The following is a 15,283-nucleotide window of genomic DNA, read 5'->3' as shown; positions in this document are numbered from 1 at the left end:
ACAGCTTGGATGCATTTTCCTGCACAAGGGGTTCTAGGCAGTGAGTCACCACCACCACCACCAATATTAATGCTCTTACTGATTCAGAATGTCAGTGGAAGCTCATTAGTGGTAATACAAGAATGAGATTCTGCCAAACTGATAAAAAAGTAGACAGAATCATATGCTGTTTAGGGTTATGGCTGCAAGAAAACCAGGCAGTATGTTTAGACACGTTCTCTTCCGGATGAGAGTCAACTGTAATTAAATGAACAGTCATGAACATAAGTGTTCCTTCCGGAGGTTTATTCAGTTACAGTATATTTTCCATCGAAGCCACAGGGAATCTCAGATTTGACCTCACTTTCTCCTTTAATCCACCAGCATATTCTAAATCCAATCAAGAGCTGATTTTGATATAAAGCAAATTAGGGAAAGGGCACAGTGGGTCTGTCAAAGTGGACTGCTTTTTAAGGTTCTTTTTCCAATTAAAAAACACCTTCCAGAAAGGAAAGATGTTACTTGCATTCTTCAGTTTTTCCCTAAAGGCCCATCTGAAGGCCACCTGTGCAAAGAAACACTAAGATGCTGTGCTCAGTGAGCAGGAGTGGATTCGAATGCTCTGACAGCTCCCGCTTGTTCACTTCACTGGCAGAATAATCTAGTAGAGAAGCCAATCTGTACGTGTGTAAAAATAAAAACAAAAACGCAAAACAGGTCTTTCTGGACTTGGCACCAGAGCCCCTAGGGTCAGGTCCTCGTCTGCAGAGGGAGCCTGAGGGCCAGCTCAGTCAGATGCCCCATGTCTGGGTGTTTGCTTCGCTTCTTGATGTATTCCAGAGTTTTCACCTAGGAGGAAAGAGAAAGACTCATCTCCTTTCTGGTCCATAACTCAGGGCTCCAACACATCAGCCATATCGGGCACTCTGGCTTTTTTCTTAGCAGAGAAGGGAGGGGGAGAAACCAGCAGTTTTTAAATAAGACTCCTTAGATTATAGCTTGCTCTTAAAATCACCAGGAATGACTGGTGTTTTCATACAAGTGGTTTTTATTCAGAGGGAATTAATTCTTAATACTACTCTGTGGTCCCCTGGTTCCAGGACCAAACTGAGGATACTGAATCCCTTATAGAAAATGGTGTAGTATTTGCATATCACCTACATACCTCCCCCTGTATATTTAAATCATCTCTAGATGACTTATAACACCTAATACAATGTAAATGCTATGTAAATAGTTGCTGATAGGTGGCAAATTCAGGTTTTGCTTCTTGGAAGTTTCTGGAATTTTTTCCCCCCCCCGAATATTTTTGATCTGTGGTTGGTTGAATCTGAGGATGCCAAACTTGCAGATACGGACAGCCATCTGTACTTTGTAGGGCCTGGCACCTTTCTGGAAGGGGAGACTGGGGCTGTTTGATGTCCAGGCCCTGATGTTGTGTTGAGGCCACTTGTGCCTGGCCAGTGGGCTTGCGTCACTCGCCAGGACAGCCGTGCCTGGTGGGTGTTGTGAGGGCCTCCACTCCCCCCACCCCTCCCCTCGCCTTGCCTCGCCTCACCATGGTCCTGGTGTCCGCACAGCCGTGCCTCTGTGCCAGGTGCCACAGGTTGACGGACAGCTGGTTGAGCCTGTTACTGCGCAGGTCCCCATGGGCCAAGATGCTGTTAAAGAAGGAAAGGCCCAACGAGCTCTGGCGCTTTAGGGCCTGATACAGAAAAAAGAGGTTACTATCTGGCACTGGGGCTCAGGCCCGGCCCAGTATTGACGCTGCCAGGGGTTCCAAGGCCAGCTCTACCACGGATCTTCTGGAGGGCGAGCTGCTTAACCTCCCCGGGTTACCCCAGCACTGATAGGCCGTCTTGCATTAATGCTAGTACAGGAGTAAACTGAACGGTAAGATATGTCTCTTACAGACGTGTCCTCAAGCCACCCAAAGTTTCAGTCACTATTCCCACCCTCTGGGTGCTGGTAATAAAGACCAAAGACAGCTCCCCGTGAATAATGCTCCCCAATGCCTGGTGCCCATGCCCAGCTTTTATAGGAACCATTAGGTATTCTTCACACCAGATCATTCCTCTTTTGCTCAGTGATCTGATGTGAAAGGTACTCTCAAACAAGTAAAGTCTAGCCAAAACGTCAGAGTAGACCAAACCTGAACCCCAGCTCTGAATGGTAAAGACGGAAGGGAAACTAAATCTCCAAAATGCAACAGGCCCAGGAGATACCAGCTCCCCAAGGCAAACAAGGCACCTGGGAAGGCCCGAGGCAGCAGGTGGGCCTGAGCAGGGGACCAGGTCAGATCGCACATCTGTGTGGGTCCTGGGGAGCTGACGCCCGGACCCTTGCTGGGTGCTCTTGGCTGGCGCTGCAGACGTCAGTGCTGCCAGGAGCCTTGAGTGTCTGCTTTGCTCCTTGGCAGCTAGGGGGTATGGGGTCCTTACACTGTGACAGGTGTGAGCTCTGTGCCTTACACAGCTCACCTTGTTTAATCTTCACAACTCTCTGTAGGTAGGATTTTAGAGCTGGATCCCAACTCATGGTTATCCAAACACTAATCTAGGTGCTACTGTGAAGGGACTTTGCAGGTGTGATTAAGGTTATGGACCTTAGGGAGATAATCCTGGATTATCTGGGTGGGCCCAATCTAATCACTTGAGCTCTAAAAAGCAGAGAAATTTTTCAGGCTAGAGTCAGAGACAGGTAGCAGAAGAGGAAAGCAAAGGAAAGGTGACGCAGAAGGGGAGACCAGAAAGATTTGAAGCATGAGAAGGACACGACCCACCACTGCTGGCTTTCAAGATGGTAGAAGGGGGCCAAGAGCTAAGAAATGCAGGCGGCTTCTAGAATCTGAGAACAGCCCTCAGCCAACAGCCAGCAAGGAAACAGGACCTCAGTCCTACACCGTATGGAACTGCAGTGGCCAACTCAAGTAAGCTGGGAGGTGGATTTTTCCCAGGGCCTCCTGGTAAGAGCCCAGCCACTCAACACCTTGATTTTGGCTTTGTGAAACCAGGAGCAGAGAAACTGGCCCAGCCCAGCACCAACTTCTGACTTACCAAACTGGTGAGATTATAAATGGGGGTTGTTTTAAGTTTGTGGTGACTTAAAGCTGTAATAGGAAACCAGTACGCTCCCATTTTGCTGGTGAGGTCAGAAAGCTTCAGGAACTTGCTCAAGGACCACAGCCAGCAAGTGCAGAGTGAGGATTTGAGCTCCGGTCGTCCAGTTCTGGAGCCTGTGCTGGCACCCACACCCTCCCATATCTGCCCCAGTTTATAAGATGTTCCCATAGACCCACGGTTAACATCACATTAGGCATCCAAATTCTGAAGAAGCTAACAGATTTGCCCAGTGCAACTACACAGTTTTATCCAGGGAAATAGGAACGATTTGATGTGGTTTAGACCAATACATATTTTTTTCCTGCTTTTTTCAAACAACCTACTAACTGTCCATCTGTCCATGCATCCTTCCATGTGTGGAGCCCATAGAGCAGCAGACTACGCTAACTGCGGAGCCAACTTTGTTACCCCCTCCTGCTGCCCTCTCCCAAGTGAGGATTTAAAGTCTTCTAGTGGAGAAAAAAACAATGCAATAAAACTGCCAAGGAGCAGCTAAGAATGCAGTTGGGTGACAGTGGCTGAGTGACGACAGTGAAGAGACTCAAGCCCCCTAAACTGAGCCTGCCTGGACAACGGTCTGGACCAGGTGACCGTCACAGAAGCAGCTGAGCCGACCGAACAGCACTGCTGTCAAGGAGCGGGGTCACGCTGTCGGGTCCCAAGCCTGCAGGCACAAGGAGGGAAGGCTGGTAGACTCTAACTGGCTGGCAACTTCCTGCTTTGGGTTCCTTTGTTTAATCAGACAGTGAGCTCTGCCCCAGTCGGGAACGCGGCAGAGACCATCCAGTGGGTTCCAGCCCATCCTGCTCGCCTTTTCAACTGGCTCTCATCTGATGCCTGGGCCCTGGTTTCTGCTCAGACCTAGAGGACCAAGCTAACAGAAAACTCTCAAATCCAACTATAAGAGTCTCCCAAGAGAGGCCCTTTAACTACATTTCTTTGAAGCAAGGGAGAATTTTTAAAAGTCAAACAAGTAAGACAGTATCTTACTGGTTACTTCTCTATGCTGTATCTTCTCAAGCATTTTACTCTAAAAGCCCAGTTCGCACGTGTTTTAAATGCACAGCCCATTAAAAATGAGATCATTAGAGACGGGTCTGGGGCGAGCAGGCCGGAGCAGGCGGCGGCCCTGCAGAGACCCAGGAAACCGAACACATGAGAGACCAAACCAGGGCCTCCAGCCCCTCCTCTCCCTACAGAGGTTTTAAATAGAAGAGCTGCTTTTGTTTCTTTTCCTAGGGGAATTGTCATTTGCAGGAAGTTGTAACCATCTGGCATGGTTCCCAGCCTTACCACACCCAAACAAACAGCTTCATAAAGCTCGTGACTAGGGCAGGGCTGGCTCCTTCACGTGCATGTAGAGGACAGTTTTGGAAGCAGGGCTGACACCAGCGCTGAGAGATGAGACACTCGGCTCGGGCACCAGCGTTGGGCTTTCACAGCGCCCAGCTTGGTCCACAGCAGGTGGAGAGAGGTCTGAGTGCTCCGGGTCTAGAGGCCTCCCCTCCCAGGGCCGCCTGTGCCGAACCTCACAGCATGCTGTTAAAGTGAAGGATGACACGTTCCATCTTAGCTCAGTCCACCCATATTTTTTCTAATAAATGTGCATATATGGGCAGACATTTTCAGTGAGAGTCCCTGGTATTTATGTGAGTTGAAATGTACTTCAGAAACTTTCCAGCCCTGCTGTTCTTTCAGAATTATTTCAGAGTCCTTATCACAGTCAATGCCTCCTCCCCCAAGAGAAAGAGACAAATGTTAAAACAGTTCCAAATTATATGGTTCTGGGCTCTATTTTTGTTGTGAGCCTGGAGGTCCTAGACTGTGGTCGTTTATGCTGTCAGCAGCCACCTCTGATTAGACCCAGCCTGTCGAGTCAGAGTGAAGAAATGCATTTTCAAGCCCCGGGGCACATGTTTCTTGGGCATGACGTGTCAAACACACAGCCCTGCTCTGGCAAGAAGCTAGAGCCAGAGCCCTTGGCTGCAGGGATCAGGGAAGGTGCTAAGAATCCTTCACAGCAGGAGAGTGACCAGTGCAAGCTGAAGGTGAAGGACTCCATTTCTCCTGCAGCGTAATGAGGGCTCTCTCCTGAAGGCTGCCTACTGCACAGAGACGAAGTTTACAGGCTTTCGAAAAAGGCCTTTCAGTTGGAGGAGGGGTGATCTCTTCTAGCACTAACGGGTTTGATAAACCAGTTCCTGAAGAAATTGGGGTTCTGATGCTGCCCCCTCCACTGACAGCCAGTGCCCTCCAAGCATTAACTCCCCAGCATTCTACAGCCCTGCACCCAGGGGGCCCCAGGGTCAGTGGGACCCACCCACAATCCTCCCTCCCTAGAGAGGGCGCTGGGAGGCACTTGGGGCCCCCAGGGCAGCAGTGGTTCCGTGTCTTCCATCTGCCTTTTGGCCTGCTAACCTTAAGGCTGGCCCTGTGTGCCGTGCCCCTGACCTCCGCAGTGGCCACTGGGGAATGGAGTCTGGAAAAAATCCCGCTCTCTCCAGGACCTGCTTGAATACCCTGGGGAGAATGGGAACGCGGGACATACATGTATGTTGCGTGTGTGTGTGTGTGTGTGTGTGCACGCGCGTGCGTGCGCACCCACAGCTATAGAATATTCTCATGGTTTCTGTGGTGGGGTGGGGAAGGGGGGAAGGGCAATGGGGGCATTCTGTACAGTCCTGGAAGTGAGTAAGAATTAAAAGTCCAGTTTGATCTTATTTTGTCTTCAAAGGATTTAGTGGGGTGGGGAGTAGAGAAGCAAATCCTAAAAACGTGAGACGAGGTTTGGGAAGGAGGGAGCTGGGGAAGCGTGTGGGCAGGAAGCGGAGGGCTGGAAAGCCACTGGGAACCCTGCAGTCCGAAATCTGTCCTGGGTTTGGGGAAGGGAATTGGAGGGGGTGGGGGGTGAGTGGCAGTGAGAGAAGACAGAAATCTGCCAACATGAGATCAGGAATGAGCTGTCAGTATGTGGAGTAGCGAAGAGCAAGACTGGGGGTGTGGGGCAGACACGGAGGCAGAAGCCTGACAGGAGCTGCCCCAGGGGAAGGACGCGGAGAAAGGTCAGGCACTGGCTTTGACTCCAGGGTCACTGCCAACCTCCCCACCCTGATTACACAGCAGGAATCAGCCTTAACGCAATGTCCACCAAGCCTGAGACAGAGCTTCTGGGATCCAACTGTCACCCACATGTTTGAGCTGACGCTGCAAAAATGGAGTAACTGGGGAAGGGTACCAGGTAGTTATTTAGATCGTACTATAATTTGGAAATTATTTTGAAATCAGTCAACCATCTATCTATAATATGGAGAATATGGGGAAAACTGCTCTGAAAAGGCAACGACGCAACATCTGATAAAGGAATATATTCTGTGGATCAGAGCATGGGTTCTAGAAGATTGCCTTGACCACATTCCATAGCTACCACTCTAGGATTCAGTTTCCTCATCTGGCAAGTGTAAAGGGATAACAGTTATTCCCACTCATGGGACTGTTGTGAGATGAAACCACACACGCAAAGTTCTCCACACTACACTTACATATGAGAAAGGCTGGGATGGGAATTTCCTGGCTGTCCAATTGTTAGGACTCCGAGCTTTCACTGCCAAAGGCCCGGGTTCAATCCCTGGTCGGGGAACTAAGATCCTGCAAGCTGTGGGGTGCAGCAAAAAAAAAAAGAAAAGAAAAAGGCTGGGCAAGCATAGCCTACTATCATGGTTGGACAACAACCGTATGCCACTTGTTAAAAAGTAAGTGGTGGGCTTCCCTGGTGGCGCAGTGTTTGAGAGTCCGCCTGCCGATGCAGGGGACACGGGTTCATGCCCCGGTCCGGGAAGATCCCACATGCCGCGGAGTGGCTGGGCCCGTGAGCCATGGCCGCTGAGCCTGCGCGTCCGGAGCCTGTGCTCCGCAACGGGAGAGGCCACAACAGTGAGGCCTGCGTACCGCAAAAAAAAAAAAAAAAAAAAAGTAAGTGGTGAGGCCTTGACCGAGGAGGGTGCTGCAGTGGCTACGGAGTCACGCTTGAGGATCTGGGTGATCCCTGTTCTGTCACAACCAGAGGAAACCAGGAGCTCTGGAAACCTCTGAGCCTCGGTTTTCTTTTCTGTCCAAGGAGAATGAACGCAGCACCTACATCACAGGGCTGTTGTGGGCCTCAAAGAGCTAAGGTGTGGGAAGTGCAGGCTGTTACTCACTCAGCATGCACTGATCGAGTGCCCGCTGTATGCCAGGTTCGAGGTGAGGATGCCGGGGTGAGTGACAGATGGATCCCAGAGACCCTGTCTCAGGCACAGGCAGGTCTCCGAGACCCACATCTCGAGGTCCCGGCCACATGGAGCTTACATTCTGGTGGGGAGGCAGGCGACTGACAAGTGAACACAGAGCATTTCAGAGAATGCCCGAGCATCACAGGGACAGTTCAGAGGGACGCAGAAGTGTAGAGGAGTGTAGTGGCTACCTGACACAGGGTTCAGGGAAGGCCACTCTGAGGAGGTACTTGAGCTGAGACCCGAATGATGAGAGGGGTGGCCAGGGGAACCCTGGGGAGGCACAGTGCAGGCAGAGAAAATGGTAGGAGCAAAGGCCCCGGGGCCCTCGATGAACAGTCTTCACACAGGCGCGTTACTCCCTGGACGAACCAATGTCCAAGCACCCTGGGAACGCGTGCTTTCAGGGCAAGCGGCAGGGATGGGGGCGGCAGGGGCACCTACCTCGTCCTTGGCCAGGGTTTTCAGATGCTCCAGGATCTGAGCCATCACTGTCTCGCACAGCTTGTTGTTCTCAGCCAGAAACTTGGAGTCTCCCCCGTAGAGGCTGTCATTGGAGTCAACTGATGGAAGAAACCAGAGCAGTGAGACATTCTCAAGCCCAAGGCCAGGGAGAGGCAGCCGTGGTGTCAGCGGGTGGCAGGAAATCACGGCAGGGCAAATGGAAATGGCCAGAGTTTGCCATGGGCTTGGGCCCTTGGGAATCATGGAGAAAACACCTGGCCTTCCAGACAGTCTAAGCCAGAGAGCTCAGACTCTGAAGTCTGTCCCCTCCGGCCCAGGCATGGAGGGGGACAGCAAGCATCACAGTGGCCATCAGAATGGCTGTCAATACTGAGCACCGGGGTGCCAGGCGCTGGGCTCAGCGCTTCACAGGTGTTACTGTGGAGTCCTCAAAACTGCATGTGCAAGAGATGACAGATGGGGACACGGAGGCTCCGAGCCTGTCCCAGCCAGGATCCCAAACTGGGAGGCTCCCGTCAAAGCCTACGCAGTTAAGCACCGCCCCCAGCCCCCTGCCCTGTCACTCCACCTCCAAACTTCTGCAGATCGAACAGAAGGTTCTCTATGTCTTCTCGCAAACCTGAATCCTTTCACTAAAGTCCCCTCTCTCCTTGGGCATCTCCTGTGACAGCCGCTGTCTAGAGAAAGAGCAGCTGCAAGAACAGCCTGGGTTTGACCTCCCCCCTCCCTCCTTCCTATCGACCTTCGCACAAAGCATGACCTCTGGGTAAGGAAGCAGAGGGACTCTACAGGGTGCGGTTTTGCGCTTGGTTTTTTTCCACGTAATGATTCCTGGAGTTCTTTCCATATCAGCATATATGGATGTGCTGCTTTGCCTGTACTAGCTGAGCAGTAGTCCATTGTGTGATGGACCAGAATTTTTTTGGTTGGTCCCTCCTGCGGACACTTCAGCGGTTCTCTTTCTTTTCTTTTTTTTGCGGGGGGGGGGGGGAGCGGTGAGGGGTCAGGGCCAGGCTGCTGCAAAGTCTGTAAGGGAACCACCACCTCTGCCTTGCAGAGTCGATTCTTTCCCCCCATGCCTTTTCTCGCCAGATCCTTTTTTAACTGCTTTCACCCCAACTCCCAAATGCCGACTTGTAGGTACGTGGCTGAGCAGTTATTTCCGGTGTGAATGAGCGGCGCTCAGTTCAGTGCAAAGCCATTGGAGCACCCTCGGTGCTAAGTGGTCAAGGCGAGGAAAAGCGCAGTGGCAGCTCTTAGATGTTTCTGATCTGGTGGAGGCCTAAAATTTGGGCCACTGTCCCAGGTGCAGTGACATCTGATAAGGCAGAGGCCGTGCAGGTGCCTTTGGGGGGCGCGGCTGGGCTTATACAGCCATGTACACACAGTGCTAACCCAGTTCATGGTTTAGAGACGTCAATAAACCGGTTCAGCTTAGCTCATCTGGGGGAATGCGGTTTGCTGTGCTCTTCTCGGCCCAGCTCATCACCACCCCTAGGATCCTGTCTCTTATATACAATCAAAAGGGATGATACATATGGGATCACAGTAAAGCCCATGAAGTTGTGTGATGCAAACAAAAGGTGACACCACAAGCGAGGGACACGGGGCACCCGTTTAGCTGGCAGATGGGTGAGGCTGAGAGTCAGAGCCACCATGGATAGCCCCATTATGGTCAAAGTCACCAGCCGTCTGTCAGGGCCTGCACAGAACTATTCCCTGGACTGCTGGCAACGAGCTACAGAACCAGGGGATCACGTTAAACAGGCACTGGCCAGAAGACAAGAAAAGCCAAGCTACAATGTGCAGGGATGGCTTCTGAGCTTTTAAGAAAGAGACCCCTCTTAGGGTCACTTATAGGAAAATTGGCAAATACATCAATGTACCAGAAATACATCTAAATGGCCTATAATTTTAGGGGAAAAAAAGTTCAATTTCACTAGTGATCAAAGAACAGAAAACTAAAACCACAGAAGAACTTTTAGTAAAACATCACCTATCAGATTAACAAAGGTGAGAAAGAATACCAGGTTTTGATGTAGGCCTGGGCAAACTGCTGGTGGGAGTACCATAGTTTGGAAATCAGTAAGAAAAGCCTTAAGAAATGTCCAGTACCACTTCACACCCATTAGGATGGCTGTTATTTAAAAACAACAACAAAGAGGAAAATAAGAAGTATTGATGAAGATGTGGAGAAACTGGAAGCCTCGTGCATCGCTGGTGGGGATATAAAATGGTGCAGCTGCTGTGGGAAAGCGACGCCAGGATCCAGCAACTCCAATGCTCAAAGGACTTGAAAAGCAGAGGCTCAAACAGATACACGTACATGAATGTTCATAGCAGCATTATTCACAAGAGCCGAAAGGTGGAAACAACCCAAGTATCCACTGACAGATCAATAGATAAGCAGAATGTGGTTTAGTGGTTTATCTAAACAGTGGCATGTTATTGAATCACAAAAAGGAATGAAATTCTACTACATGTTACAACATGGATGAACCTTGAAAGCATTATGATAAGAGAAATGTGCCAGACACAAAAGGACAACTAGGGCTTCCCTGGTGGCACAGTGGTTAAGAATCCGCCTGCCAATGCAGGGGACACGGGTTCGATCCCTGGTCCAGGAAGATCCCACATGCCGTGGAGCAACAAAGCCCGTGCGCCACAAATACTGAGCCTGTGCTCTAGAGTCCGCGAGCCACAACTACTGAGCCCGCACGCCTAGAGCCCGCGCTCCACAACAAGAGAAGCCACCGCAATGAGAAGCCCGAGCACCGCAACGAAGAGTAGCCCCCACTCGCTGCAACTAGAGAAAGCCCGCGTGCAGCAACGAAGACCCAACACAGCCAAAAATAAATAATAAAAAAAAGGACAACTATTGTATGACTCCACTTATATGAGGTACCTAGAAGACGCAAATTCATAAAGACAGAAAGTAAAATAGAGGTCACCAGAGGCTGGGGGGAGCGGGGAAGGGGGAAGTTATTGTTCATTGGGTACAGAGTTTGTTGGGGAGGATGAAAAAATTTTGGAAATGGATAAAGGTGATGGTTGCACAACACTGCAACTATACTTGATAAAACTGAATTAAAAGTAGTTAAAATGGTAAACTTTATATGTATTTTATCACTTTGTACATTTTACTCCAAAAAAAAAAGTCTTAGTACAGAAAAAGGTCAGATCTTTGACTTGGGAAAACCCACTCCAAGGGATTTATCCTAAGAAAATCATCCCCCCAGTTGCACAAAGATGCATATATGTGATATTGTTTCATCATAGAGGACAATGTTCATTGTATGTTCAATGTGTGTTCACTATAAATGTTGTGTATAATGGTGAGAGGAGAAGCAATGGAAATATCTACCAAGAGTTTTGATTAAATGCTCTGTGGCATTAGCATTAAATACAATACTATGAAGACAATAAAAGTATATGATCTATAGTTGTTACCTACCATGTACTACACTATACTATACTATTGCTACAATATACTATTACTGAAAGATATTTATAATATACTGTTAGTAAAGTGACAAACCAGTATACCTATATACCACACACAGACATATATAGCCATATATTTCCTAATTTATAACTTCCTAAGAAACAATTTTTTCAATTAAAAAATTATATTTTATTACTTTATATATTTCCTGTAAGCTGTCTTGAATCTTTTGGGGAATGGTACAGGTATAAGCATATAGTAATTAACTGATTGACAAAATAATTTCAGGGATGCTTCATGTACATTTCTAGCTGCTATTTCAAGAATAACTCCTGGGCTTCCCTGGTGGCACAGTGGTTGAGAGTCTGCCTGCCGATGCAGGGGACACGGGTTCGTGCCCTGGTCCGGGAAGATCCCACATGCTGCAGAGCGGCTGGGCCCGAGAGCCATGGCCGCTGAGCCTGCGCGTCCGGAGCCTGTGCTCCGCAACGGGAGAGGCCGCAACAGTGAGAGGCCCACATACCAAAAGAAAAATAGAATAACTCCTTCTTCTACTTCAATAAAATTGTACATAATATTCTTTTAAAATTCTTACATTTATATTTAACTCCCAATTAGGCATTTGGGAAAAGTATGAAGGAGGAAGAATGACACTATGAAATGTATTTTTTAATGAGCCATTCTTTGCTTATTGTTTTCCAAATAAATTACTACTGAGTTTCTAAGTGGGAAAAAAAAAAAAAAGAATAACTCCTTCTTCTTTTATCCCCAGCTTTTTACTTAAACAAATGTCAAGGCTGTAGAACAGTGGGAATAACTACAGTGAAGCGCTGCCTCTCTCTCACCCAGCATCACCAGCTGATGCCGTTTTGCCACTTCCGTGAAGCTCTCTCACTTGCTCTCTCCACACACTCACGTACACACGTCATTTTTTTTGTCTAAACCATTTGTAAGCAGGTTGCAGACATACTGCCTGAAAACGAGGAGAACAGCTGGTCTCCTTGCTCCCCAGCTTCTCTGTCCGCCTGAAACCTCTACTCCGGTTCTGAACTGTCCCTTTGTGGGGAATATTCTGGGAGTGCTCTCCTGGGTCGGCTGCTGGCTTCGTAGTTGTTCCTAGGACACAGGTTGGTAGTGAATTGCCCTGGGCTGCAGGCATCCGTCCCAGGATTTCTGAGACAGCTCTGGCTCTGGCTGCTGTGTTTCAACTGCCGTCCATGACGTGGAAGACAGCAGTTATTCTTGTAAGAAGAGAAAGAATTTGATTCAGCCATTCGCCACCATCTGATTTTGAAGGCTGGCAAAATGCAGCTGGTAAAGGAATTTCTCGCACCTGCTGCCGAGGACGCGGCTAGTTCCTGGCATAAATTCCCAGTCTTACTCCGAGATGGAGTAACCTGCTCTCCTTCGGATTAGCCCAGCAGCAGGGGAGAAGTGAGAAGGTCTAGGACCACCTGTGGTCAACCACCCAAGCTGCAGGCATCCTGCCCAGAGGGGCCAGAGGCGTGTTGAGAGCAGCCCACTCACACACGCAGAGCGCGGACTAGGTGAGGACCTGCTCTGCGCCAGGTTCCAGGACCCGGAGACCCGGTGGGTGGGGAACGGGCTGACCTGGTCCTGCCCTCACAGAGCACACAGTCCACAGGAGGTGCAGACGAGCAAACGGGCAATCACAACCGCATGGGCTGCATGGCAGGAGAGGGTGGCCTGGGGGTCCCAGGATCCTAAAATCTAGGCTTGGGTTGGAATTATAGAATCAGTGAGATCCAGGCTGAACCCTGAAGGTGGAAAATTCACAGAGAAAGTGAAAAACGGGGTCAGAAGTGGGGAAAAGTGTTTCCATGCTAACACTCGGTGGTGACAGCGGGGGAGAGAAGCGTGAAGTTGACAATCAGAAGTAATTTGGCCTGGCCAGAGTGTAAGGCAGGCCTGAGAGTCCAGACTGGCGCTCACAACGGGGAGAAATGAGATCCCTGGCAAATGGCTACTAAAAATAGCCCAGGATCTCTGCATCTGTCTGGCCCTGGGGTCACAACCCCAAATGCTTCAAGGGCCTGGCAGGTGACACGGAGGAGTGAAGGGGCTGTGCCGACTTCCCACGGGCCCCTGAGCTGTACTCTTCCAACTAGACATCTGCGTGTTAAATAAATAGACATTCAGTGTCAGAAGTGTCCTGCCCTTCCACAGCAAGCACTCTCTCTCGCACGCTCGCATGACAGCACTGGAGTTACGGCTCCAGGTCATTTCAGAACATTGTCTTCTTATTCATCTGGAAAGAAAACAGCCAAGGCATCCTTCGTAAATGCAAAGAAAAAAGCTGACCCCAGTTTTCCAAAAGTTCGAACCTTTGCCAGCGCTGTCTAAAGAGCGGCCTCGACTAAGAAGGAGGTGGGAAAGTGGAGCCCCCACCCCTGCAAAGCCTCCCGGGGCCCCAGGACTCTCTGCTACGAAGACAACTGTCAGGTCACAGTTGTGCACCCAGAGTAAACAGCTGGGCCGAGAAGGCAGCAAAGAAAACCCGCCGTTCTGTTTTCATCTCTAAAAGCTAGAGAACTAGACTCCACCTGTCAAACACAGCCACGCTCCCTGTGCTGGCGCTCTGGCTCCTACAGTCCGCCCTGCTGTGCTGTGTAGACAGGGGATTCAGTGAGTCTGTTTAAGGAAGGGAAGAGCGAGGAGAGGGCTTGCCCCTCTCATAGGGCCCAGGTTTCCAGACCCACTTCCGCGGCAGCATCTGGTCCTCAAAAGTTTCTCTGTTGTTCTGAGCCCTCCGCGTGCCCTTCACAAGAGAGGAAATAAAAATGCCAACAGATACGGGAAAAGCTCACCCTCATTAGCCATCAGAGAAATGCAAATTACACTCATCAGAAGAGACAAAATGAACAAGACTGACCATAACAAGGGAACAAATGGAAATCTCATTCGTGCCTGGTGGGAGTGTAAACTGGTATAACCATTTTGGAGAACTGTGAGACAGTACCTACCAGAGCTGAACATAAGCACATCCCACCAGGCAGCATTTCCACCCTGGGCATATACCCGACAGACATGAACCCCAAGAGTTATATATTCAGGAATGTTCACAGCAGCACTCCTCACAGCAGCTCAGAACTGCATCCACAGGGGAATGAAGAAATTCTGGTATATTCATACGATGGAATACCATGCAGCAATGCAAAAGGATGAACAACAGCTACACACAACACAGAAGAATCTCACAGACGTAACACTGAGTGAAAGAAGCCAGACGCCAAAGAACGCTTGCTAAATGAGTCCATTTACGGAAAAGTCAAAAATTGGCAAACTAATCTGTAACGTTAGAAGTCAGGAGAGCAGTGTACCTTTGCAGAGGAAGGTGGTGGTGCTGAGTGGACGGGGGCATACAGGGGACTTCTGGGAGCTAGTAATGTTTGATTCCTCTGTCTCGGTGCTAGTTACTGGGTGTGTTCAGCCTGTGATGATCTGCTGAGCCTTATGATTTATTGTATGCATGTACTATGATATACTTTAATCAAAATACTGTTACTTTGTAATTAAGGAGGCAGCATAACGCGTGTACCACAGTGAATTCCACTCCGAGCACTAACTGGCCTTGAGCTTGGTAAAACCATTTGTCTTTTGGTGTCTCCCCTTGCTTGTGTGTAAAATGGGGACACATATGCCCGTCCTCCTCATAATGCTGTCAGGATTAAAGGAGAAAGAGGCCCATGGAGTCTGGTGCCGTACCTGGCACACAGTAGGAGCTCAGATCGTGGGAGTTATCATCATTGACATTAACCAACCTCCCCAAGTTACATCTTTACGTAACCTCAGCCCCCAAATCCCAGCCAGAGGAAGCCTCTGAGAGTCATAACAGGAGGCCATCCTTAGCACTGCAAATTTGTTCCCTAAAATATCCAAGTGTAGAGACAGTTGCTTAAACCCTGAAGTATTCATTTATTGGCCAAACTGCTTTTAACAATAGGGCCATTTGTTTGGAAACCAAAAATCGGAACTGAGGCTCT

The 15,283-nt window shown here is 49.4% G+C and overlaps 1 protein-coding gene across 5 annotated transcripts in view; it reads right to left on the bottom strand.

Annotated features, from left to right (window-relative positions):
* Nucleotides 1-38: 38 nt before the first annotated feature.
* Nucleotides 39-15,283, bottom strand: part of VPS35L (VPS35 endosomal protein sorting factor like) — a 129,782-nt gene continuing 114,537 nt past the window's right edge. For 2 of the 5 annotated variants that reach the window (XM_079943845.1, XM_079943846.1), the window contains 3 exons: nt 7,814-7,932; nt 1,538-1,684; nt 42-828 (listed from right to left, as the gene is read on the bottom strand). In XM_079943845.1, coding sequence (XP_079799971.1) covers nt 730-828; nt 1,538-1,684; nt 7,814-7,932 — 365 coding nt within the window. In that variant the 3' untranslated portion in view covers nt 42-729. Of the gene's footprint in view, nt 829-1,537; nt 1,685-7,813; nt 7,933-15,283 lie in introns of all 5 variants that reach the window. The other 3 variants (XM_079943847.1, XM_079943848.1, XM_079943844.1) reach the window with 3 other exon arrangements.

The sequence above is a fragment of the Stenella coeruleoalba genome (genome assembly GCF_951394435.1).
Source record: "Stenella coeruleoalba genome assembly, chromosome: 15".
In the NCBI taxonomy this organism is placed as follows: Eukaryota; Metazoa; Chordata; class Mammalia; order Artiodactyla; family Delphinidae; genus Stenella; species Stenella coeruleoalba.
This window is presented reverse-complemented; position numbering and strand designations above follow the sequence as displayed.